General features: G+C 43.3%; 1 protein-coding gene across 6 annotated transcripts in view; it reads right to left on the minus strand.

Moving 5' to 3' along the window:
* Nucleotides 1-26022, minus strand: part of LOC144938471 (otoferlin-like) — a 163861-nt gene that overhangs the window by 108877 nt on the left and 28962 nt on the right. For all 6 annotated transcript variants that reach the window (XR_013637844.1, XM_078866318.1, XM_078866319.1 and 3 more), the window contains exon 3: nucleotides 23094-23182. Coding sequence is in view for 5 of the 6 variants with exons in the window: in XM_078866318.1 (XP_078722444.1) it covers nucleotides 23094-23182 (89 nt within the window). In the remaining variant the exon portion in view is untranslated. The remainder of the gene's footprint in view (nucleotides 1-23093; nucleotides 23183-26022) is intronic.

Below are 26022 nucleotides of genomic sequence, written 5' to 3' on the forward strand. Positions count from 1 at the left end.
CTGCCAGTCACAATCCCAAGGCCTCTTCTTTGGAATAGAATTGTCAAGAAATCCCATCCTCTTTGGGACATCGAACCCACTTCACCACTGACTTCGACACACAGTGGGCTACTGCAGTTGCATACAAATGTGAGGATCTAGGTAGGTATTACATTTGCTTAGCCATGATTTTTTTTAAATAGAAAATGTCCCCTTACGATCCAAAAAGGTGTTTTTGTGTGTGTGTGGGATTTGCAAAGGCGTGTTAAAGCAAGTGTCTCTTGTGTCCACACAAAAATCAATGTCCCATTTTGTCTCGCACAGGTTTAAATTTGATACGTAAATTATATTGGTACTGTTCGTCTATTTAAACAAAAAATGTAGAACCACATGCCTGTGATGACAGAATAATTATGGATTACACACCAGGGTGAGCACATTTAAGATTGCATCAATTGTAAGAACTTCCAATCGCAGGGGCACTGACTGGGTGTTATGGGGAGATCAGGAATTTAGCACCAGCAAAATAGAAACGTAAAAACAAAAAGACATAACAGCACACACAATATACCAAGGCACAATGGGATATACACACTAAGTGGTATAGCATTGCATAGTTTAATCGATCAATACTTAATGTGTAGATTAATTTGTATAATTATTGATTCTTGAGCTCACAATAGATGCATTGTGACTGGTATGTTGATGAATATATATGGAATGTGTTGTACGCATTGGGTTCACGTGAACCTTGTAGCCACTAGTGGACACTACATTCACTAAGATGTAAAAAAGGTACATAAATGAATTATTGAACAGATTCTTAATTCTAAAAAGCAACAATTAATCTTATCATGGTAGGGTGGGTTGGGGAGTGAACCGTCACACCTCCAATGTAAATACACGCAATGGATTTCCAATGAGCTTTTGCCCTAAAATTGCTACTGTTTATTCACATTAAAGGGTATCCTCCGCATCGAGGCCGGTTAATTGAAGATGTAGACTTTCATGACCAAAATTACGTCCCATTATTTTGGTTCAGATATAAATGGGGGTTCTAATAATATTTAGCTTTTTCCCATAATTTTACATTATACCCACATGATCAAATCATTATTAATCAGTGTAGTACGTATTCAAATAAAAGACACGCAAGGCCAGGCGACATAAAGTATATATTTACACATCCGAATTTGATTTGCAATAAAACATTTTATGATACAATCAATTATGCTGGTAATAATATTCAGACCTCAATCAAATGCCAAGAACATTCGAATCGATCAGAAATTTTCATATGAAAATGCTTCCTATTTGAATGTTACCCAAAACAATCCCTTGAGATGGAACGTCCTGTTTGCAAGTGTCCAGGGTGTCGCATACGTAGCGAGACTCATGGTGAGACCCATAAGGTGGAAACCACTCCAGAGTGTTTGCCTGTTTAAGAAAATGTTGCTGGAAAATATTGATCTCGAAAGCCAATAGGCTGATGGACTAAAAACAAATATATATATATATGTGCAGCTGTAGAATGGAGTTCTGCTAAGAGTTGATTGTACCCATAATGCTTTTCGGCAACGCATATTGAGTTGACGTATGACATTGCTATATGAAGAGCCCCCTAATGCCCTGTCAGGCATGGGGAAAATGCTAGAGATAAATATGTTTTGTAAGTGGAATTATTTTCTATTCATTTTGAATGGAAACACAGCAATTTCCTCCCTCCAAGAAGCAACACGATCAATACGTGGAGGCAGAGGACAAACACAATTCAGGGAAATATCCAGCTAATTATCAGCAAGGGCACTGCGGATGCCAGTAAGACTCACTGCTTGAATGGCCAGCATTTACACATGAACACCAGGTACCAGAGAGGCATCCAGAAATGGGAACAAGGCAGACGAGAAGACCAGAGTGGGAACCCATCGGAAAAACCCACAGGTCATGTGAAAGTAAGACTGAGTACAGCGTCACAGGTCGATACGTAGTGGATGTCAAAACATGTGGAGATGTTCACATAAAACAAAAATACGTGTCCTGCTCAATATGAACACTGCCAGACGGTGGTGGTGCACGTCTGTAGTCCAGCTGTGTGGAGGCGAGGGTTGGAGGATCACACAAATGTTCTGAAACTCCCTTCCTGTTCGCATTCAGATGTACCCTACAGAACACACGTGGACTCCAGCTGTTCCGTCTGTGTGGGTCAGAGTGTCCCCCCCCCCCCCCTTTGCACGCGTGGGGTTTCTCTGGGCGCTCCGGTCCCCTCCCACGTGTAAGACTCTAATCATAAATTGGCTGAAAACATCGTGCATGATAGAGGAGCGCAAAGCCCGGCCATTGGTGCCGCAGGGCTTACCCCGTTGCTTCTTCGCGCTCGTCTGCGTTTCCGCGTCGAGCCTCCGAGTCGCTCGCTCTTCTTCGAGAGCGAGCGAGGGAGCACCGTGCCCGTTACAAGCTGAAATTATTTCATGAAAATTATTACTGCAGGCAGTGCTCATCTCCCCTTCACAGCCCTGAAGCAGTGGTAGGGAATATAAATGCCACTAAAAATGGGACATCAAGTTGTTGACATCGCCACGAGTGGCACTCGCTTAATTGACCCCAGTGGGATGATGGCTGTGTCAAGCCCCAGCCAGGATTTGAACTCGCCACCTTCCTTGTTGAGAGCCACTTGCTCTACTGCTGAGCTACGTTGCCGTTCTGTGGACTGGATAACAGAGGATGGCTGAATACGGGAATGCATTGTAACATGGGGCTAAAGCCAGTGTACAGCATCACTGCGCGATTGGTTCAGATGAAGGGCTACATACAATAAGAAACGCCATGGTTACAGAAGTCCCTCCTTATTCACAAACTTGCTTTCCACCAATCGCATCTAGAACTCCACATGGCCATATTTATAAACTATTATTGAACGCTTTATTTTTTATTTTAAACGTTTTTTTGCGTGTGTGTTATTAAGATAGTGTTCATGTAATTAACAGGCGATGTATTTAATGAAGGTAATCTATTCACGAGCATCTCTATAACGCATCCCTCGAATAACGACGGAATGCTGCACATGTGGCATGTGTACTGCATAGCTCACGGCATCCACCTACGCTCGTGTGACCATCTGTTGAGTTATTAAAATAATATATATTTTACAAATAGTTTTAAATTATAGAGACACCGCTGAATGCTCAATACATTTTGCGTATACCAAATTCACATACAGGCCATCACTCTATATTTTATTTATAGCTACACGTAGAATATGCATTATATTTTTTATTTATACATAGATACATATATGGTCTGCTTCGGGGGTGGTGACTCCTGTAATCCAGCACTGTGGGCGTTGGGAAACTCACTTCCCGTATGCGTCGAGGCGCCAACAGTGGCTAGCTAGAACCAGAAAGCAGTACAGCAAATGTGGATAAATATAATCCACCCTGTTTGCGCATCGTATTGTGATGCAGTTCCGTAAATGAGGCTACTGTATTGCAAATCCTGAATAACTAAGTGGTGGTGACGTGACCATGGCGCTTGTGCCAGGCTACGTGCACGCATTCAATATGCTGAATACACGTATATACTCACACAAAACAAACATGTCCCATGTAGGCTTAACAGACCACTGGGGCGGTCTGTTATATATGCACACACACACACAAATATTCACACGCAAATATTCACGAATATTCACACACACTAAAAAACAAATATGCCCGATGTAGGCTTACATATCGCTGGGGCAAGATTTGTGAGCGCCAATGAAGGCCAACACTGCACATGAGGTTGTGTGGCCAGCGTCACATCTGTCCGCATTTGTCTTCCCCAGTGGCGGTGTTTACACATTCACACCAGGTGCTCATTTTAGGCCGAGGCTATCAATGCGAGGCCCAGAACTGGCTCAGGTGTTCGCTGTGAGCATGAATCAAACTGGGTTCGCAGAGTTCATAGCACAGTGGGATAACCGCATTAACACACACACACACATACCCATTCACACAATAATGCATTAAGCTAAAACTAGACTGAATTTTTTTTTTTAGAACTGATTTTGTGTTCGGCTTGTTGTCATTTCCCCGCACCTCTGATTAGCACGGTTATCTACGTATGGTGTGAAATAAGTTCAACATACACACGTACATCTACAAGTGTTGAACCAAACCATCTGGCCCCTTCTTGCACGCTCCACACTGGCCAAGCTAAGAACGTTCATTTGGTTACCCGAAGCAGAATTTCTGAAAAGCCAGTTTTAGCCCTTAACATGTCAGTATTTACATGACGCTGCATAGCCCATGGTATTTGAGATGCAATTGTGAATCTCTTGCTTCAGTTACAGAAATGGGATGCAATTGCTTCACGCGTTCGAGACAACGTCACTGCAACTTTATTTTTGCCTTTCAAAACAAAACCAGTTACAGGTATGGGCACATTCCAAGCAGGCAAATGTTCAAATAGATGTTGCTTTGTGCTCGTGTTAGACGCCTGCATTGTTTCGTGTATTTACCTACATAGCCTGAAAGAAAAAGCAAATACAGTCATTATTTGTTCGATGTAAAAAAAACCAGGCTTTACGCGAAACCTCCATGCAGGTACAATGACTTTAAGTGTAGACCTTATGCAGCTCACCGTGGGCTGTTGCTTAGCATTGTGGCCGCTCACATATAAAACGAAAGACTACCTCCAAGCTACCCTCACCATCAACCCCCCCCACCCATGTCCGACAGTGTGTGGCTGCATTCATCTCGCAGTGGATTGACAAAAGGCTGTGAATTATCGGTATTAATAAAATAAAAATTACACAACCATCTCCGTATGACACCTTTTTGTTTTGTTTTACTAATCCATCAGCCGATGGGCACTCCGGACCGTTTCATTGCAGCATTTGGTAGAGCAGACCAACTCTGGGCTGCCGGTATTGACCTTGTGGGCTCGTCAGCACAGTCAGGCCTAGTACACAAATGCTCCGATGTTGACAAATATTAAATACCCGTTCTCTAAACCGGTTTCTCGATTCCAGTCCTCGTCACCCCCAGCGCATGATGATGATGACCAATAAATCGTTTATATTCAATACACAACAAACATCATTTGCATCACTGGGGAGGATATGAACGACACAAGAAATAAGCAGTCAAATATATTTCCGTCATATATCTGTCCACATCGAAAAAGAGAAGTATTTGTTTTCACTTCCCATCAACCACAAGGCCTTCTGGGGGGTGCATCATTTCAGCAGATGTGGTTCAATGCAAACAAATTCCGAGCTGGTTTTGACATACACTGTGGTCGTCCCGTAAACATGCAAGGCTATGGGCAACACGATGTAAACATGTGGCATCCCTACGTAAATGCAATGCTATAGCCAAGACTGTATAAGCATTTGGCTGCCCCATGCACATGCTAGGCTTATACACTTCACTGCTCTTGGAATAATCAAGATATAGCCTCGGCTGAGCTGCTCTGAGAGCGAGAGAGTGAGTGAGAGAGTGACCGAGAGAGTGAGCGAGAGGTGGGGGTTTACATAAAGCAAAGTTTAAAAAGTTAAAAAAAAAAATTACGAAATGACGAACGAAGCAAAGTGCCGACTACACCGAGCATCTTCTTGTTTCAACTGATCGTAAACAAAAAAGAGCTGCTCTGACACCACACCAGCCGGTGGGTCTCGGCATCAACTAGAATCACCATTAAAACCACAATGACCAATGCCTGCGTAATACACATGCGATGCCAATTCTGGCGATACCGACCTGGTGGAATTGACCAGCATTACCGATGGAATGCATTACACAGGCGTCAGCCACACATTTAAATGGAAATTCCACTAAGCCAGGCAGCCCTCCATTGGCCCTCTCTTCTTAACCTGAATGGCATTGCCAGGTTCTGCACGGCACAGACCACCAACATTCCAAAATGTTACCGATTCCACGATCCAATTAAGGAATGATATTCCAGCCTCAGACTGGGATCACAATTCTAGGCTGGGGAATCGTGTGAATTACACCAGCGGTAGCCAAAGCTCGTTGCAATAACAGTATGAGTTTGACGTGAGACTCAGAAGATAAAAAACAGTCCTGGGTTTTGACTGCTTAAACAAATGTCATTATGAAACATGAGTCCAGTAAGAACGTAGGCTATTGGATTGCAAAAAAACATGTTTCACAAACACCTATATCGAGAAATGGAATTTTTGTCTCGGGGTTTTTTTTTACAGACGTAGTCAGTTGTTCCATACCTGTCAAGGTTCAATCTGTGCGTGATCTACAGAACCCCGCCTCCACATCGTTGGCTTACAGACCCGTGCCACCACACCCAGCAACTACGCTCTGCAGGTCAAACATCCAACAATGGCTAGAGCCAAGGCACCTTCATGAAATCATAATAATAACGGCGACATCTCTAGCGCAATAAAGTGGCAACCCATTACAAGGGCGCTGGACATATATAGACATTTTATACGTTATAAAATGCGCTTGGCTCGGAACCTTTATGGTCTCGTTAAGCTGTGCTCTGGGCAAATAAAATCTCTCACGACACCTTCGTAAAAGTAATTTTATATTACACATTAGGGACACGACGTGTACCCATATTATAAGTATATCAACATCATCATCAGCCGTGATCAATCCACTGCAGGATGAACGCCTCTTCAAGCCGTCGCCACATATCACGTTCCTGCGATGTCAATGCATCAGCTAGCACCTGCACACAAACTGATTTAATCGCTCCATCTCCTTGCTGGAGGCCATCTCAGATGCGTTCCATTCCTTGGATGCCACTCCGTTATCATTCCTAACTATTGGCTATTGTCCTTTTTAGTGACTTGTCCTGCTCAAGACCACGCTTACTTTCTTAATAGTTTGATCTACTACGCATCTAATCCATGCGTTACAAAGACGGTTATTGCATCACGTGGATTCAGATGCGCTTCTGCGGCTGTCTGGAACACTGTCCCTTCCGATATTAGGAAGCCACTGGAGCTATGCACTTTTAAATCTAGATTGAAAACTCATTTCTTTAAAACTGCTTTTCGTGTTTAGTTTGTTGTGCTTCCCCCACACCTCCCAATAGCACGGTTGGCTACGTACGGTGCGAAAGAAGTTCAACATACACATATACGTACAGTACGCTCCTGTTTTTGTTTCCTCATACAATTCCAAACATACATCCTTCTGTCTATTTGTGCAATTTTGAGTTTGTGTTCTACATATTTACCATCAATAATCACGATGAAGTAAAAAGTTAATCAAACGTCTTGTTTGGTATATCTCAGCCTGTGCTGTGTAAAGATAACGATCAGAGGGGGCCTTTCTGCCCACCCCTGTGGACCAGGCAAACAACGTTTATCTCAGTGGCAGAAATTACGCATTGGTCAGACATGGAACAAGGGCGTTGTGATTCGTGCTTTCAACAATCCTCTGAAATATGCCGTTGGCTGCACGCAGTGATAATTATCTCTGCATATTTATTTTAATACTGGTAGGAACCCACTGGTTCCACCAGCCCACAGGGGATTATTGTGTCCGTCCGTGCGTCGTGCAGGGAGGGGCTGGGTGGGGAGGGACGGGCTGGGTGGGGAGGGGAGATCGGGGAGGGGCTGGGTGGGCAGGGTGGGGCATGGTGGGGAGGGGAGGGTGGGGAGGGGCTGGTTTGGGGAGGGTGGGGAAGGGCTGGGTGGGGAGGGTGAGGCTGGGTGGGGAGGGTGGGGCTGGGTGGGGAGGGTGGGGCTGGGTGGGGCTAGGTGGGGAGGGGCTGGTCACCCCGTGGTGCCTTTATAAAACGCCCGCCCTCACAGTCAGCTATATTTGCGGAATACACCACGCCGCCGTTGACCCTGGCCATTGACCGAGCAACCCAACGTTCCTACCAGCTCCCTCCGCAGGAATGTGTTAATGCTCCATGTAATGGTGCGTGTGTTGCACTCATTTCAAAGCTTTATCTTTTTCGTTCATTAATCACGGGGGGAGGAAAACAATTCCTTTCTTTATTGCTGCTTAACAAAATGTTTTCTAACCTTGATCAAGACATTTAAACGCATTACAGCCCAGTTGAGAGCGTTAAAGCACATACGCCACTTAACCCTTTTATATTTTGAAGCTCGCATCGTGCCGAATCTCAACTCAAATTGGGAAAACAGCCTCATAAACTTGAGCGTTCCGATGTCCCATCGATTCTGTAACGGTCACCTTTTCAATTGCATCATTGTGGTCATTCGTCACCCACGTGGCCGATCCAACGAAACTCATTTGGGGTGACGAGTTGAGCTCCTGCACCGGTGATTAATTTATCTTCATGTGCAGTGTTTGCTTGCAGCAATTCTTGCGGGGGAAAAAGATAATTGTGGCGGCCTGTATTCCCCCCCCCCCCCCCCATCAATCTCGCACAGCACTGTGGGCAAGCGAGTGTAATTGTTTAAGAGCTAAATTACCTTACTTTTATAATCTTCTGGGTTTGTTCCGTTCAGTCGCACTCTGTTTAACCACGATTTCGTTTCGAATTCAATTGATGTTGGTTTGGCACACAGGCGATTGCTGTGACCTATTAAAGAAAATAAGAGTGCTGGTATATTTTATAACTAGAACTATTAATTTTTTATTAGCATCTGCTGAAAGTAAAACAGCTGACCTTAAGACCCTTTCTACGCAAGCTTGCAATGAATAACAAATAACGGGCCTCAGTCTCCAAAAGAGCAAGAAAACCCCACGAGAACCCTGGAGATGAGAATTCTAACACTTCTGGCCTCTTCGATTGACGTCTCAAGGAAATATTTTAAAAAGGATGTGAATATTACATGAACTACGTGTAACACTGACATCATCGCACACGCACCCCCCCCCCCCCCCCCCTTCAAATTATACCTCTTTAGGCTGTTAGCAAGTGCCTATTAAAGTCAGCACATCTCATGAGGTGCTAGTGTGGCCAGCAACACACAAATGTCCACTTTTGTCTCCCGAATGCTAAAGTGAACGTGTCACACCAAATGCTCGTATTAGGACACTTCTGCCGCTAGGAGTTGAACCCCCCGGTTATTGGGACTACAACAGAGTATGATACTGGTAGGAACCTCCTGGTTACACCAGCCCACAGGGGATTATTGTGTCCGTCCGTCCGTCGTGCAGGGAGGGGCTGGGTGGGGAGGGAGGGGCTGGGTGGGGAGGGGAGGGTGGGGAGGGGCTGGGCTGGGTGGGGAGGGTGGGGAAGGGTGGGGCTGGGTGGGGAGGGGCTGGTCACCCCGTGGTGTCCTTATAAAACTCAACGTTTAACCTACTCACGCCGGCTTGTGCCTGCCCTCACAGTCGGCCATATTTGCGGAATACACCACGCCGCTGTTGACCCTGGCCATTGACCGAGCAACCCACCGTTCCTACCAACTTCCTCCGGAGGAATGTGTTAACCACCACTGCAAAATCATGTGCATGTACAGCCATAACTTGTCAATCCACTGCTGGATGGGGGCTTCTCCATGCCATGTGGGTTCATGGGGGTTATTTGATCAAACTTCACCATGCTAATTAGTTGATGATGAAAGCCGGGGGTGGAACTTAGACACGAGTGCAACGATGAATGTCCCTGAACTCTGCAGCCTAAAACGTAGTTCACCAAGAGCATGTTGGTCACTCACCCGAGCTCTACCCAGGCTCAACCGTACTTAGCTTGTGAGATCGGCCTGCTTTGGTGGCCATAGCTGCAAGCAAGAGACACTTTGCCGTGTATGCCACATGCGGAATTGTTGCAAAATCCCTAATTGGCGAATATTTGACAATGAACATATTCTTAGGTTTTTTCGGTAAAGTCAAATAAAATAAAAATCACGACGTTTTTTATTTTACTTTTTAATGTTTTTTACCTACGTGACTTTACCGAAAAAACCTAAGAATATGAATCATTGCACTCACGAAAGCTTCAAATCTTGACACTGAACATTTGATTGATGACTCGAAGGAAACGACTATTCCCAGTGCACACTGCCATTGCTTTGCTGGCGGTAAAAATAAATGTGTTGGGTCCATAGGCAATCACACAAAATATCCAGCAAGCAAGTCCCACACAAGAATCAACATTGGCAACGTTCATAAGTGATGCATTCTAATATTAACAAATTATTTCCGCATAGCATAAACAAGTGACCCCAAAAACAAAACTCAACAAGTTTGTTAATAACACGGTGGCCCTAAAAGAAAAAAAATAAGCAGCGGTTCAGGCAATGGCCCTATATATATTCCTGTTAGAGCAGTGTTTTTGACGATGCGAGTTTTTGTTATTTGTGGTTATGCGCCACTAGAAAAGCAGTGTCAAGAAAAATCGGTGAAAAACAGACAAAAAATATAGCACGGGCAGGAATATCCATTTTTCATCCAGTTGAATATTCTCAGACCGCATTTCCATATTCTGGCACTGGGGAGCATTGGTACAGCGTCACCTCTTGCACGCGTTTAAATTAAGGGATCTGACTACATTTCAGCTCAGCTTGCTGTTCAACATTGCATAGGTAGCAAATGTAGTGTATATTATGCGGGAGCACTAGTTGCATTTTTTTTTTAAATAATTCATCATGAATCTATATAATTTATGGGGGGAGTGGTGGTGCATTGTGTTGTGGCAATTTGTGTACATTTTAGCAAATGTTGTGCAGTCTTCTCTATTGCCTCTACATTCCTAACCTAGTCACTTCCTGTACAAATTTAATATTCTATCGCTTGTTTATTGCAAATGTTAAAGTGCGATTTAACATTCTTTTCAAATAATTATTTACAACGTCATTGTTAAACACAAGTCTAGCTTTATTGAATTTAAAATGCATCTATTTACTGTCCAGGTTAACCCACGGTACACTGACCGACTAACCCAAGTTCGTTTCCCGGCCACAGACCAACATTATCTGCAACGACAAGCACAGTGAAGTATGGTCAAAACCCCCAATGACTGATATGGTTGTGTGAGAGTCCTTCATTCACTCAGTGCCTTTATAAAGGAACACAGATAGAGAGCATGCGCTGTTTATTCATGACGAGTAATTACCGTAATATGCCGAGATAATTGTCAGAGCATGCACCAATATGGTACGGGGAGTCTTTCATCCAACAGTGTATTGACAAAGCCAGAGATTCTTCATTATTTATGTGTCAGAACGTGTGGTCAAATGCGTGCAATGTAGACCTTCTTTTGCACCGTACGTAGCCATCCGTGTCAATGGGAATGAAAGGATATTCATATTCTTAGAGTTTTTTTACCTACGTGACTTTACCGAAAAAACCTAACAATATGAATCCTTGCAGTCACGAAAGCTTCAAATCTAGGGAATGAAAGGACACATTTTCTGGCTTCCAATGAGGTGTCAAATCACAATGCTGTATGTTGGTGGGTCAGATCTAACCTGAACCCAATGTTCCTATGTCAGTGCCTATCAAAGAATGTCCTCTTCTTTGAAGTGAACACCCTATGTGGAAACAAGTCTTTGTGTCCTGCTGTGAAGGCAAGCATTTGATAAAATGCCTACATCTTTACAATGTTTAATTCAGGAATAAAGTTCCGGTTCAAAATGGGACTCGAGCAGCTGAACAGCCATGCAAAATAGATACATAAATGCATAGCAACTGAATAAATACATAAATACATTAAAAGCATGCTTATTTCTACTGACAACATATATGAATACACGGTGATCGATTCATAGTTTCCCCACTCAAGTAATAGGTTTCACATTACATTTCAAAGCCCATACACGCATCTCCCACCAATCTCAACACAACTGATGAATTCTAGAATTGAAGCTTTCGTGACTGCAAGGATTCATATTCTTAGGTTTTTTCGGTAAAGTCACGTAGGTAAAAAAATAAAAATTAATAAAAGTAAAATAAAAATAAAATAAAAATCACGACGTTTCGGAGGCACGATAGCTGTATCAAGTACTGTGACGGTTCCACCTGAAGACGGAGGCTTGTGTTGCCTCTGAAACGTCGTGATTTTTATTTTATTTTTATTTTACTTTTATAAATTTAAATTTTTTACCTACGTGACTTTACCGAAAAAAACCTAAGAATACAACTGATGACAACTGGCACACTTTGTTCGACATAGTTGGTGCTATTTGCATACAGCATCCAATGCTGTGTCAGCCGAGGTCACCAATATCTCGTCGTTTTTCACCGCAAATCGCCCGCGCGGTCTCTGATGGGACGTCACGAGAAAGACAATCTAAAGGGGGGTAGTCAGGCAAACGCAGGGGACCACACAACACGCAAACAACAACAACAACAACCACGAACTGTACGAGGCCAGCCATTAGAATACTCGATACAGTAAATCTAGCTGTGACGGTCCCACCTGATGACGGAGATTTGTGTTGCCTCCGAAACGTCGTGATTTATTATGTTATTTTATTTATATTATAACTTTTATTAATTTTAATTAAATTTTTTTACCTACGTGACTTTACCGAAAAAAACTAAGAGTTGAATCATTGCAGTCACGAAAGCTTCAAATCTAGAATCAGCCATTAGAAATCAGTGGGGTATCTGTGAATGGGTCACCCTGTATATGTCTGTGGAGCATAGTATTGTGGTTGTGTTGTCTACGGATTTGTGATGAGCTTTAAGTTCCCCCATAGACATTCACCATGGTTTACATCTAAGTTGAGCAGACAATAGATGCGCCCATTACATCGGAGCCTTTCACGGCCGAACAATGCTCGTCTGCCAGATTGAATCAAGTCTAAATGCCATCTTCACAGTGAGGCGTTCGTTACACACGTCTCCACGTTCAAGACTTTGAAAGCACAAACAAACCTCTCAACGCCCTCTAAAATGCAATTCTTTTGGATAGAGTACTTTCAAATTCTAAAGTGTCTTTTCTTTTCATTCTATTTCCATGCTTTCTCCTCTGTCTCCCTTTTGCTTTGTCTTGCTGCTCCGCTACTTCATAGATCGCCCATCACTGACTGGGGGGGCTACGAGAGCAACGCTTTGTTTGCGCAGGTTTGGATGGACGTCGTATGCCCCGGCTCTGTGCTTTTATGTAAATGTTAACCGTTGACAATATGTGTGTATAATTATAATAATAATAGACCAGTAGCGTGATTGGTTCGCGCACATTCACCATCTGTCACTTTGAATATTTTAATAATTCCAATAACAACGTGTAATCCAGTGCAATGTATTTACACATTTTTGTTAAACCACCTTGGGGTCATCCATAAATGACGTCACGCGATTTTGGACGATTATTGAACCCCCCCCCCCCCCATCGTCACACGGCGTCACAAAAAGTTAGACCCCCCTCAAATATGACGTCACAAAGCTCTGCCCCCCCCCCCAAAAAAACATGCTTCAAATCGCTTTAAACTATAGTCATTGTAGTGCGTATTTAATGTGCCGCTGCACTCTGATGTTGTAGGAAAAAACATTTATTTAAAAGTATATTTAATTAAGTAGAACGTGTTGTCAATATTTATTTAAAGTTGCGCATTTTGATGCGACGTCACATTTCTTAACCCCCCCTCCCTCGTCACACATCGTCACTGAACCCCCCCCCCAGGTGCGTGACGTCATTTATGGACGGCCCCCTACTCATTAACCGAGACCTCGACAATGTCACCGCTACAAACTCAAAACCCCAGCCTTCCCCCGCTCCCTGCAGGGACCACACTACCGTCGCAAATCCTAGAATCTCGCCCCAGATCTGGAAGAACGCTGGCAAAGGGAGTGGAACAACGCGGACACTCAGAATAAACAACAGCCGATGATTTAGATAATTTTAGAGTTGAAGCTTTCGTGACTGCAAGGATTCATACTCTTAGTTTTTTCGGTAAAGTCACGTAGGTAAAAAATTAAATAAAAATTACTAAAAATAAAAGAATAAAAATCACGACGTTTCGGAGGCAACACAAGCTTCCGTCTTCAGGTGAAACTGTCACAGCAAAACATCTGTATCAAGTGAAGAGAAGTCCCAAGAGGCACGACCTTATATACTGGTTAAGGGGGGAGGAGCCAAGATGGGCCGCGGGAGAGGAGGAGTTGTGAGATGGTCAGTACTGCTGCTGGAACGGAGCCTTTGTAATGTAGATGGTAGAAGTAGATAAAAGCCAGCTAGGATTAAGCGTGTTGCCTCCGAAAACGTCGTGATTTGTATTCTTTTATTTTTATTAATTTTAATTTCATTTTTTACCTACGTGACTTTACCGAAAAAACTAAGAGGATGATTTCGATACCCAAACATCGCACGTCCTCGCTTTGACATCCCTCCGCGAAGAGACCGGTGGTTGTAACCATCAATCGCGTCCGAACATCAGCAGGGCCCCGTTGCGCAACGCTTCCTTCATGAATCGAGAATTTAAGACAGCCCAAGGCGCGACTCTGGTCATCCCATCTGAACGAGGGACAATTTAGTAAACCACTTTCGTCTGTGCTCCTTCAACGGAGGAATATCAACATTTTACAAACTTTTCCATGCAACCATTACGTGGCTAGCAGACCTCAACATTGGCTTCTGAATGCATTGCCATGCGCAAGAATAACATTACATGTGCAAATTGTTTCAGTAAATAAAAATATATGGAGGTCCTATTTACCAGTTACCTTGTTCTGCAAAAAATCTCAGAGACGGGGGTTGTCCGACTATACTTCACCATACACGGCACTGACTGACCTTTAAAATGAACACAACTTGTGTAATCAAGATTTCGCGTGATTATTAACCAATACAACCATCTGATAAGCCAACAAGATAGAACATTTTGCATGGGAGACACGAGTTCAAAACAAAGACAAACCGTTATAAAGTTTAAACATTCACAGTTTAAATTTTGATTTAAAGCTTACGTGACTGCAGGGATTTGTATTCTTGGTTCTTTCAGTAAAGTCACGTAGAAGGGAAATAATAAAATGATTATTATCTAATAATAGAATGATTATTATTTCCCTTCTACGTGACTTTACCGATAGAACCAAGAATATTCACAGTTTATATAATTGCTAGAACGACACATCGGTAAGTGCTCAAGATTGACAACAATAATTGTGTACTGTTGACTGTTCAGCGATGCGATACCGATGCCAGGCACGTCTCTGCGGCTCTCGCTCATGAGACCATCGCGGTCTCGTGAGTTCTCTGGCCTTGCACAACAAAATAAACTTTGCACGTGGCATCACCAGTCTTCGATCTGAAGCCGGGCGCGCACGACTTTCTCAAACGCTCAAGATGCCGTCAGGTTCGTCAGGGGGGTGCAAGCGTCACTCTTCATCTCCCCCACGCGTTCGAGTGCGCTGTCGGAGAGCAGATTTTTTGTTTACACAAATCAACTGGTTCCCCCCCCACACACACATGACCCAGAAAAAGAAAAAAGAAACCTCCGGGGACACATCGCTTGCGTCTGTAGGCAACTTACTAATTTGTTTAACTACTGCCAGGGACAGTACTTGGCTTAGTGGAACTGCGCGAGCTCAAAGGGTTCAGCAAGCCCTCTTGTCAAAGGGCAGGAAGGACTTCACACGTGGTTGCTAATACGGGGGCAGCAGCAGAGGACAGTGGATCGTTTACAGATACTGCCGAAAATATATTTATCATTCACGCTCAGGACAATACCCTCCGAGTCTCCCGTGGTTCATACTTTGTGAATTTGTGGTGCCTATGCGTGCACTTCGACACAATGTAAAAAACACACACATTTCAGGACCGTGGGAAGCCTGTACACGTAAGAGGAGGTTTATGACAGATGTCTGCTGTTGTCTTCCAACAAAACTTAGTCGTCCAAGCTTACTTTGAATCAGAAGAATTTTTTTTTAAATATGCAACACAAAGTGCCTTTATCTCTTGACATAAACCACGAGACACAGCTTCAAGTGCCACACTGGTTTATGTTTGTAATAGATGTTCAGCTTGTGCTAGGTTGATACAGTCACTGTAAACAAAAAAATAACAATTCATCTTTAATGGATGATGGATTTAGGCCTCGAAGCGAAGGACTTGCCTGCTGTCAGAATTAATGACTAGCGACCGGTAAACGCAGTAGCACCTTGCGAGCGACATTTTTAGTGGGTAATAAAATAAAGTGTCAAGTCTGGTCTTGAATGAGGCTTGAAACCTACTTGGCAATTTTCCTGCTGCAGTTGAAAGATAACTAAAATGTTTACTTCAATCCAACACCGCTTGCTTGTCAGAACAATCACAAACTACATGTGACGAGACGGTTTTTCTTAAGCACTTGAATGTGGAAATAAGTATTCTAAATTGCTTTATTCTGTGTATATTGGACGTGGAGAGAAAAACAACAACCCAACACACTGAGATATCGTTGTATTTGCAATGTTGTCTTCCACCTCCTTGAACTGCAAGGCGTTTGGTTCTGGGAGATTGTAAAGACCGGAACAAACGACAGCCAGACTGTGTTTCTGCAGAAGTAGGATTTCAGCTGACACTGATCAAACTTCAGACTCATAAAGTTGCATACATGCCCCAAAATTGGTTATTAAAATGTAGATTTTGCAAATATTGTAAATGTTAAGGAGTCTATGTTATATAGTGATGGTAATGGTTCAGCAAGTAGCACTTTTAACTATTCATCCAAAATAGAGATTACCTCGCATAGCTCTTCTGCGAATCCAAATTAGAAACTAGATAGTTTTTTTTACGCATTATACTTTCAACAAACTGATAAGTCACTGTGTCTCTGTCTCCCTCTTTGATTTTCTATACCATCTTGGCCTTTTTTTCTTTCGTGAGCCGTTTTCTTTCGTCGTAAAATCATGGCTCTCTCATAGCCATACAAATCACATGCTAGAAAATCTCAAATCACAAATCATGCGAATTAATTTCGCACCATTAACCCACAAATTAACGGAACTGTGTTCAAAGGATCCTCACTGCCAGCTCCCTCATTACATTCTGTGCAGAGGGACAAATTAGAGTGACGATGCACCATGTGCCAGGGGCTTTCGCTGATCTCAGCATTCGCGCGGATCGTTGCAAGTCCCATAGGCAGGGGAAACATAAATGAATTGGAAATACACAAACCCACACACCTTTACCCATCTCCCCTGGTAACTCGTTACCGGTGTAGCAGCTGTCCGATTCACTACAGACTTCGGGAAAAGGTTAACTCTTAACGTCATCATCCGCACGTTTTCTGTCTGTTAGTTTGGTTTTTTTGTATCAAAGATCACTTTGTTTGCTTGGGTTATCTCTGCGTTGTACGGTTATCGTAATCTTGACCAGGTCGACCTTGTTTGTACAAGAGCCGATGTAGGCTCAAGTTGTTACCTGGTAAAATAAACTCTCCGATGTTGATTTCACGTGTGGGAAAAGTAGACACAGACGAAGAAAATCTTTCAAAATCACCATTGATTGCGAATTCAGCAGGATATATATTTTTTAAAGGGATACGGAACAGCATTAATGAAGAATTTAATTGGCTTACTAATAGACAAAATTATCTTAACCACCTCGAGCAAGTTTGGCAGGATGCCCTGCTTTCAAGTAACTGTTTCCCCGATGTAATCGCAAGCTATATTCTAATTTATGAATGTCGTATTTAAATGATTGCGTAACAAAATGGATCGTTGTGAAAATATTGTACTGAACAACCAGCTATGGCCCTTAAACGACATTACGCAACTGACAAGCCAGTCGTTCGAATGTATAAATGTATATTTTTGTCTGTTTAATTTGTCGTCTCCCCCGTACCTCCGATTAGCACAGTCGGCTACGTACGGTGCGAAAGAGGTTCAGCATACCGCATACATTTTGTAAAATGAAACTATTTCACGTGCACATTTCATTTTCATCTTGAGACAATGATGGTGGTGGTTTTTTTATTTCTACCCCATTTTAAAGCAAAATATGCCCATGCCATGTGCGCTTTTATCATGGCAATGGTTCGTAATAATAGGCAGAATATTGCCTGCAACCATGTCATGCAGCCATATCAAAATAAAACAAAACCCTTTGACACAGGGCTGTTATATAGCATTAGAAGTGCACACGAGGCACTTTGAAAATGCATTAGAGTTAATGGAAATTACATTTTGGTTTACTCGATTCTCTGCTGCCACTAGGAAAGTGCGTATCACAACATTCAACGTTTATTTTCAAATTTCTAATGAAATTAAACATTAATGCGAACACAATCGTTCCAGTTTATTAGTAACAGTAAATTCTGCTCACTAATAAAAAAATATTTTTGATAAATTCGTTTTGAAATCGTTAATGATTCACAATTTCGAGAATAATTAATCATTCGCTTTGAAAATCAAGCCTCTCTCACGAAGGAACCCTGAAGCATTCAGCACTTTATGAAGCCAATTATAATTTACTGCGGCGGCGCAGTAAATTAGCACACCGCAATAACAACCTGGTCACCCGAGTTCAATCCTCGGCGATGGTGAACGCCAAGTGGAGAGTGGTAACCGAAACCAGTTCTGGCCTCCCTCCCCTTTCACCAACCTGCAAAGGGCCAGCTCGGTGCAGTGCGGTGAACAAACCCTCATGACCGACTTGGTGTGCGAGGCCCCCATTCAGGAATGGCCGTAACTTCACGCGTGTAATACATCGGAGACGATACACGCGCGTATGTCGAACTTCTTTCGTACCGTACGTAGCCAACCGTGCTCATCGGATGGTGTTGGGGGAACGAGAACAAATTAAACACAAAAATCTGTTCTAAACACGTACGTTTATAATCTCGATTTTTTAAAATTGCATTGCTCCAGTGGCTCTCTGGAGCAGAAGCGCATCTGAAAGCGCGCCACACAGTAACCGTCTTTGCTCGATGGTTTGCAGAGAGCTGCTGCGAGCATGTCCGGCGTTTGCGTGACGGTTTATTCTCCTTGAAGAGATCAGCAAGGTAATAATGTGCTCTGAATGCTTCACTAGTTGTTACTGTAATGTGCTTAGAGGAGGGCCAGAGTGTTTCCTGCACGGGATGTGTGTTAAAGTTTATTTTCCGTAGTGTAGCGTTTTTCACGCTGTTAAACCTGCTCTGCTTATTACTTTGGTGTAGGTTCCCTTGATACAAATAGCTTTAAACATAGTAATAGGTTTGTACCCTTTCAACTGGTGCAAAAACTGACACCTTTATACAAGGCATCATGTTTTCAATAACCACAACACAAGCAGTCAAAATGCAAACAAAAAGAAACAACTCTGATAATGTATGCACTGTCCTTGAAGTTGATTGGTCCACACCCGAGACAGCTTTTCTTAGAGCCTAGTCTCCATTGGTGTTGGACCAGATGACGCCAAAAGGCGTACAACTCAAAAACAGTGCACTATCAGAGTATTGAGAGCTCGGGGTAAGCATTTACACTGAGACATCTCCTTTAAGGAGATGTCATCTCCTTTAAGGAGATGTCTCATAGCTTTAAACATGTCAGCACTGTATTGTATATTACACAACATCAGAAACATGCTTGAATAGTTTTACAAACCCCCCTTGACTGGCGTGGGGCTCACACAAACACATTCAAGGCCGCGTTAATGCAGGGGAAGTGAAAGACAGGTTCAAATAGCATGAGCCGCTAATGGATATATTCAGGAATTGAAGTTAGGTCCCTGAGATCAGAGAACAGTGTGCAAACCATTCCACCGCCCACTCCTAACAAACTAAAACACATCAATATGATAAATTCCTCTGTTGATATGTAAACTCCTTTGTCAAGGCTCTCTCCTCCTCCCACCCAGCTTAAATTACGCTGCCAAGCTTAGCAGTGTTCATTAGGGCGCTGTCTTTCCGACAGCCCTGTTCTTTACCTGAGGACGGCTGCTTGCGTTGTGGCCGAAACATCGTGAGAATTGTATCTTATTATGTTTGATTTTCATTATTTTATTATTTCCCTTCTATGTGACTTTACCGAAAGAACCAAGAATATTAATCCATGCAGTCACGAAAGCTTTAAATCGATGTTTTTTTTTACTTTAGCTGGTAAGGCCCACGGAGTTATATATTGTTTTTCAGAAGCAACCTGGCCACAAATGAAAGCTGAACGAAGTCGCTTATCACGTGGGAATTTATTGTAGCGATATATGTACTCGAAACACATTTTTAAATCTGGTGAGAAACACCAGAGGACCTGGACAAAAATCCACGTGACCACGGGGAGAAAGAACATGCAAACTCCAAATATACAACAGGCGAGATGTTAAACTACCTTGCCAGGCAAGGTAGTTTTATATCTCGCCACCATGCCGTGCACATTTATGAAACAAAGCATTTGTAGTACATATTCTTTGGGTCTTTCGGTGAAGTCACTTAGATAGGTCGCTGCTCACCACTCACATTAACATTTGCTGTTCCGCCCATGCTGCTGACATTTGGTCTACGCCCATTTCAAACCTTTATTATAAACAGTTTTCCTTTCGAAGTTAACCCCCTTTTCCCGATGACGACCGCTTGTGTTGCGATCGAAACGTCGTAGATTTTTTGTTATTTTCTTTGAACCTATCTACGTGACTTTACCGAAAGACCCAAAGAATATGAATTGCCTGCAGTCCCGAAAGCTTTAAGTCAAGATTCATCTGTAGTACATTCATCTTGAAGACACGTTCGTGTCAGTTGTGCTCACAAAAGGCCACTCGTATAAATAAATGATTTGATTAAATCATAATTTAAGTATTTATCCAGGAGATCACACACTAAGTCATATAACTCTCTTTCAGGAGGGCATTGCATCAGGATTATTATTTTAAGCTGCTTTCAGCAAATCAATCAAGAGTGGGAGGAAACGTTAGAAAACCCACGCTCACAAGGGGGCAAAACACACGACCCCTGTACAGATGGAAACAGATGGCGGTTAGTCCACTTGCTGTACTGCCCTCTCCTTGCAAGCCATGGTGTGACAACCACAATGCCCACGTTTGCTTGATCCTCCAACTTTCGCCTCCACAGTGCATGCACCATCACTGCCCGACTGGTGGCCCTTCTCATGTCTATACATTCATATTATGGCAGCAAAATTGTGATTTCTGTTTTTGAATTTACGGTGAAGGTACAGGCCTCCGACTGCTTGCTCACATTACTGCTGGCAGAAGTGCCTCCAACTAGAGGGAGCTCTAGAGCCCCTCTAGTTGTCACACCATGGCTTGCAAGGAGAGGGCAGTACAGCAAGTGGACTAACCGCCATTTGTTTCCATCTCTACGGTTATTTTTAGCCGACTCTTACTTGCTGACCAGGAATCTCGGAAGAGACTGGGAGAACCCGCACTTTAGCTCACCGCACGCGACCTGGCGATCGACCAACTGTGTTGTTCTCAATCATACTGCTGCATTCGAAAGAGGCGTAGGGATTTAAGAAACTCATCCAATGGTTTTCAACTGCCATGCTTGGAGACTGAATCGAGCCAGCAAACTTCCATTACACGAAGGCAGCATCCAGATCTTTAATAATATTCCATTATCGTATAAAATATAAGGTGGCCGCAGTCAATAAACCACATTACAGCGACTGCAAACTTCACCCCATTGCATCCAATTTCACGTTTAACCTGCTGAGAACTGTCCATTGAGCAGAAGGAAAAAAAACACCAGCAGAAATAAATAGGCAAGCTACCGAAAGGCTGGGATGAATTATGCTCCAACAGGGTCATTTGTTCGTGAGTTTAGAAAACCATTCAATATTATATAAAGACGAAGTGAATTAAATCCTATGCTATAGTAGCTGGTAGCATGCATCCGAGTTCCCCTGTGGCTAACCGAGACATGCATTCAGGTCTGTGACATACAATGAGCTATGAGTCAGACTAGGAGACTCTCACGGTCTGATTAGCGTTGAACATTTCAAAGTGGCGACTCGAAGGCCCAGGGGGTTTGAAGTTTGGGAAGCGGGGTCACCCGGGTGGTCAGACTGCGGCAACAGGAGCCTCACATATCTCCCTAGCCTCGGGCTAGGAAAACACTTTACCCAGCTCAGAACAGTCATACGTCGGTCACAGAACACGGATTCAAATTATCTGACAATAACCGTCAAGAAAACGCCTTAGGGCGTTCTACGTCAAATGTCACACGCGTGGAAGGAAACACCTCGAAGGCTACGACATGGCAAATGAGGAGTGCTTCGCCAGTCAGTGGCACGCCCAAGCTCATTGTCCCACCACGCCTGTTGAGCACATGGACAGGTACTTTTGATTTTCTTTTTTTTTTGAGGGGTTGAGGGGTGACGTGTCCAAACGGGGGAAATTAAATGCGCAATGATATATACTCCATGATAAGACGTTATTAATTGGTGATACCACGTTGGCAGTGGGTGCACAAAAACATTGTTTTTATTTCTTTATCACATTTGTCAATGACGCTGTGGCCTCGAAGGAAAATTATTGTAAGAGGTGACTTTTCAGGTAAGGGCCATTCTTCAAATCACATGTAGCATCTATAATAATCTCATACATCATCGATAATAATCACATGCACATATGGAACACATTCCTGCGGAGGGAGCTGGTAGGAATGTTGGGTTGTTCGGTCAATGGCCAGGGACAACGGCGGCGTGGTGTATTCCGCAAATATGCCCGACTTTGAGGGCGGGCACAAGCCGGCGTGAGTAGGTTAAACGTTGAGTTTTATAAGGGCACCACGGGGTGACCAGCCCCTCCCGACCCAACCCCACCCTTTCCACCCCCACCCAGCCCCACCCTCCCCACCCAGCCACTCCCCACCCTCCCCACCCTCCCCACCCAGCCCCACCCTCCCCACCCTCCCCTCCCCACCCAGCCCCTCCCTCCCCACCCAGCCCCTCCCTGCACGACGGACGGACACAATAATCCCGTGTGGGCTGGTGTAACCAGGAGGTTCCTACCAGTATTAAGGACTATTAGCCTAAATGTTCATCGTTACGTAATTGTTTTTCTTTTGAAGGCAGTGTTATTGACGAATGTGTTGAATTTTTTTATACTCTAGATAAATGTACATTGTTTTTTTACTCAAAATAGCATGGGTGCTGGCCTTGGTGGCTTGAACCTTGCAACACGACAGCATGACCCGCTTAGCCACGCAATTACGTGAATTACCTGCTCGTGTGAATTGTCACCAAATGAATCTGTGTACACATACGCACAGCTGAGTGCAATACACCATCGCTCCCTTATTGCATGCGAGCACTCGCACGCACAAACACACAAATCCACCGGTGCATGCGGCCTACCTTTTCGAGAGCAGCTTACTGTAATTGTAAACTCGGACTTCCAAGGTTTCACTTCCATTGATTGCGCTTGCAAGCGGCCAGCGGAAGGTCTGCGGAACAAAGGATACATCACGTCAAGCAGAGTTAGCGGAGTCTGTAGTGGAGCACCACACAGGCCAAGATGACCCAATCAATAGATTCAGTGCGGGAGTGTACGGGAGACCCAATTCGTTGGAGAACATTGATGTGAGATGGCAAGCACGTGTCCATTGCGTGACTGATGGGGAAGCTTCACACAAAGCAAGATAGCCCTTGGTCGGATTCTGTTTGCGAATGGAAAGATCAAATGCGTGCACACTGCGATTTCTAGATTCGGCTAAGAATAAAAATCTCACAATGGTATTTGGACAGGTAAAAAAAACACCACAGATTGAGGCACGTCAGATGGTAACACCCATTGAGCATTGAAAAATGTTGATGCTCCTGCTGATACTCCTGCTGTTATGGAGTGACTCATGCTGCCAGTTATGGTTGCAAAGTTTGGTCGTACATGTTATGTCTATCGTTTATTGTTCAATTTGAATCACAGTTCCTATTATCACTGTTTCATTGTTTTTATAACTTTATTTTGGTGATCGTCACTTTAAGATGTTTCTTGTTCATGTTTTTGTTGGTTGCAGTTGCACCCGAGTCAAGAGCCTCATGGCTCACAGGGCTATACCTAATAAATGAAACTGAAAACTGAGCGAAGCAGCTCTTATCACAAGGATGGCCACAGTCCAAGACCGACGGTATTGTCAGCAGTTATTTGGCATTGCAGGGAGGGAATGCATCGGGGTCCTAGGATGAAATGCACATCGTGAAATTTTGAATTATTATAATGTTTAAGATTAAAAGAACAAAAACTTACATTATTCAACATGAAACCCGTGTTCAAAGTTATTGTAAAAAAAATAAACAAGATTAACAGTATACAATGCCTAAATACAAAATGAAAAACAGTGTAAATAAATCCTGTCACTGTTAGGACACTTGTACATAAAAGAAAATACGTAAGGTAACGATGCGATTTTGAAAGTATATACTGTTTATCGCCATATATTTTTAATAAGCAGATACAGTTCTGTTCTAGATTTGGAGCTTTCGTGACTGCAAAGATTCATATCCTTGGGTTTTTTCGGTAAAGTCACGTAGGTAAAAAATAAAAATAAATAAAAGTAAACTAAAAAATAAAATAAAAATCACGACGTTTCGGAGGCAACACAAGCCTCCGTCTTCAGGTTGAACCGTCACAGCACGCTTGCTGTATCAAGTACATTATTTTTTATTTTTTATTTTACTTTTATTAATTTTAATTAAAAAATGTACCTACGTGACTTTACCGAAAAAACCCAAAAATATACAGTTCTGTTGTTTAACAAGAACAGAACCATCTGGTCCCCACACAGCTAATAGGCCTCACTGGTCAATGTAAACTCGCAGCTTGGAGGCAGCAACCTCTGAACGTCTCTTCGTCTCACAACTGGGTCACCTCCTCCACGCACAAAAGTGTTGTATTGTACTTCGAAGATGTACATCCTGGCAAATAAGTGTTTGGGACTGGAATCAAATTACAACGCGAGGCCATTTAAAGAGTCAAAGGGAGTAAGAATATTGCGGAGGAGAGCCATCCGAATATATTTACTCTGCATTATAATGACGTGCGGGTGGCAAACAGGCCCTCATCAGCACGATGTGGGCCGGTGAACAGCCGCTGATGGGGTACCTGGAGTCAGGGCCCTCCCAGAATGCCGTGAGAGCCCTTGCAATGCAGTACAGCAACATTGTAAATTTAGTATGCATTTTGTCAATTGTGGGTAACTATGTACCACTTGTTAAGAAATAAGATTGAGTTCGTTTACTACATCCCTCAATTTACCAAGACACTTCATAACACGTTTTCCACAATTTCCTTCTAAATCGTACTGCGAATTATATTGTGGCTAGTCTGTCAATCAATTCGCAGAGTAAATAACCAAGTGTATTAATTCCAGGGGAATTTGTACCAAGCCTTTGGCTTCCCAGTGACGGTGTTTATACATCGCACAGGGATCTCATTTGAGGCTGAGTAGATCTAAGGGAGGCCCAAGACTTGTTCAGATAATCGTCACTGGTATTGGAAGTAAGCGGGAATTGAACTCGGGTCGCCGGGTTCGGAGCACCGCTACACTACCACCCAAACACAAACGCACAGAAAAACAGACCTCCGAGTTAGCTAAGCTACTATATTTTGGTAAATACTGCTTGTACGCACCTATCATGCCCTTACACGTCTCCCCATCTCTGTTCATTAGACAAGAGCTCAAAGTATGAACTATTATTTTAGGCCGAGCCAACCTCGTGAGGTTCACGTTCCAAATGCCATCGATATTCCCAGTAAGGAATTGAATATGGACCATCGAAACTGCAGCTCAATGTGCCATCATTTCATTGACCGGCCACAAACACACGGTCACACGCACACACAGACGCACACACGAACTGTCAAAGCAAACATCTCCCAATGGGGGAACAACTCGAGAAATAGCAAGCTGTGCACAACATTAAGATTGTATCTTGGTGCAGTGTCAGCATCCCTCGTTAGGAGCATCCCAGAGAACTGACGTCTCTGCTGGTGCTTTGAAACTATAGGAGGGGAAAAGGAAGGTTTCAACTAAAGCCTGCCATAACATGATAGAGACATATATTAACTCTTTTTAATTTTACCAGGTAAAGCCCACTCCACGATATAGCTCTTTTTCAGAGGCCACAAATGATAGCTCAACAAAGTGGCTTATCACGTGCAAATGTATAGCAGAAAATACTCTCAACGTGTTTCTAAAATGTAGAGGGGAAAACCAGAGGACCCAGGAGAAAAATTCACACGACCACGGGGAGAGAGTCACATGCAAACTCCAAATATACAGGCGTC

The sequence above is a fragment of the Lampetra fluviatilis genome, chromosome 22, assembly GCF_964198595.1.
Source record: "Lampetra fluviatilis chromosome 22, kcLamFluv1.1, whole genome shotgun sequence".
In the NCBI taxonomy this organism is placed as follows: domain Eukaryota; kingdom Metazoa; phylum Chordata; class Hyperoartia; order Petromyzontiformes; family Petromyzontidae; genus Lampetra; species Lampetra fluviatilis.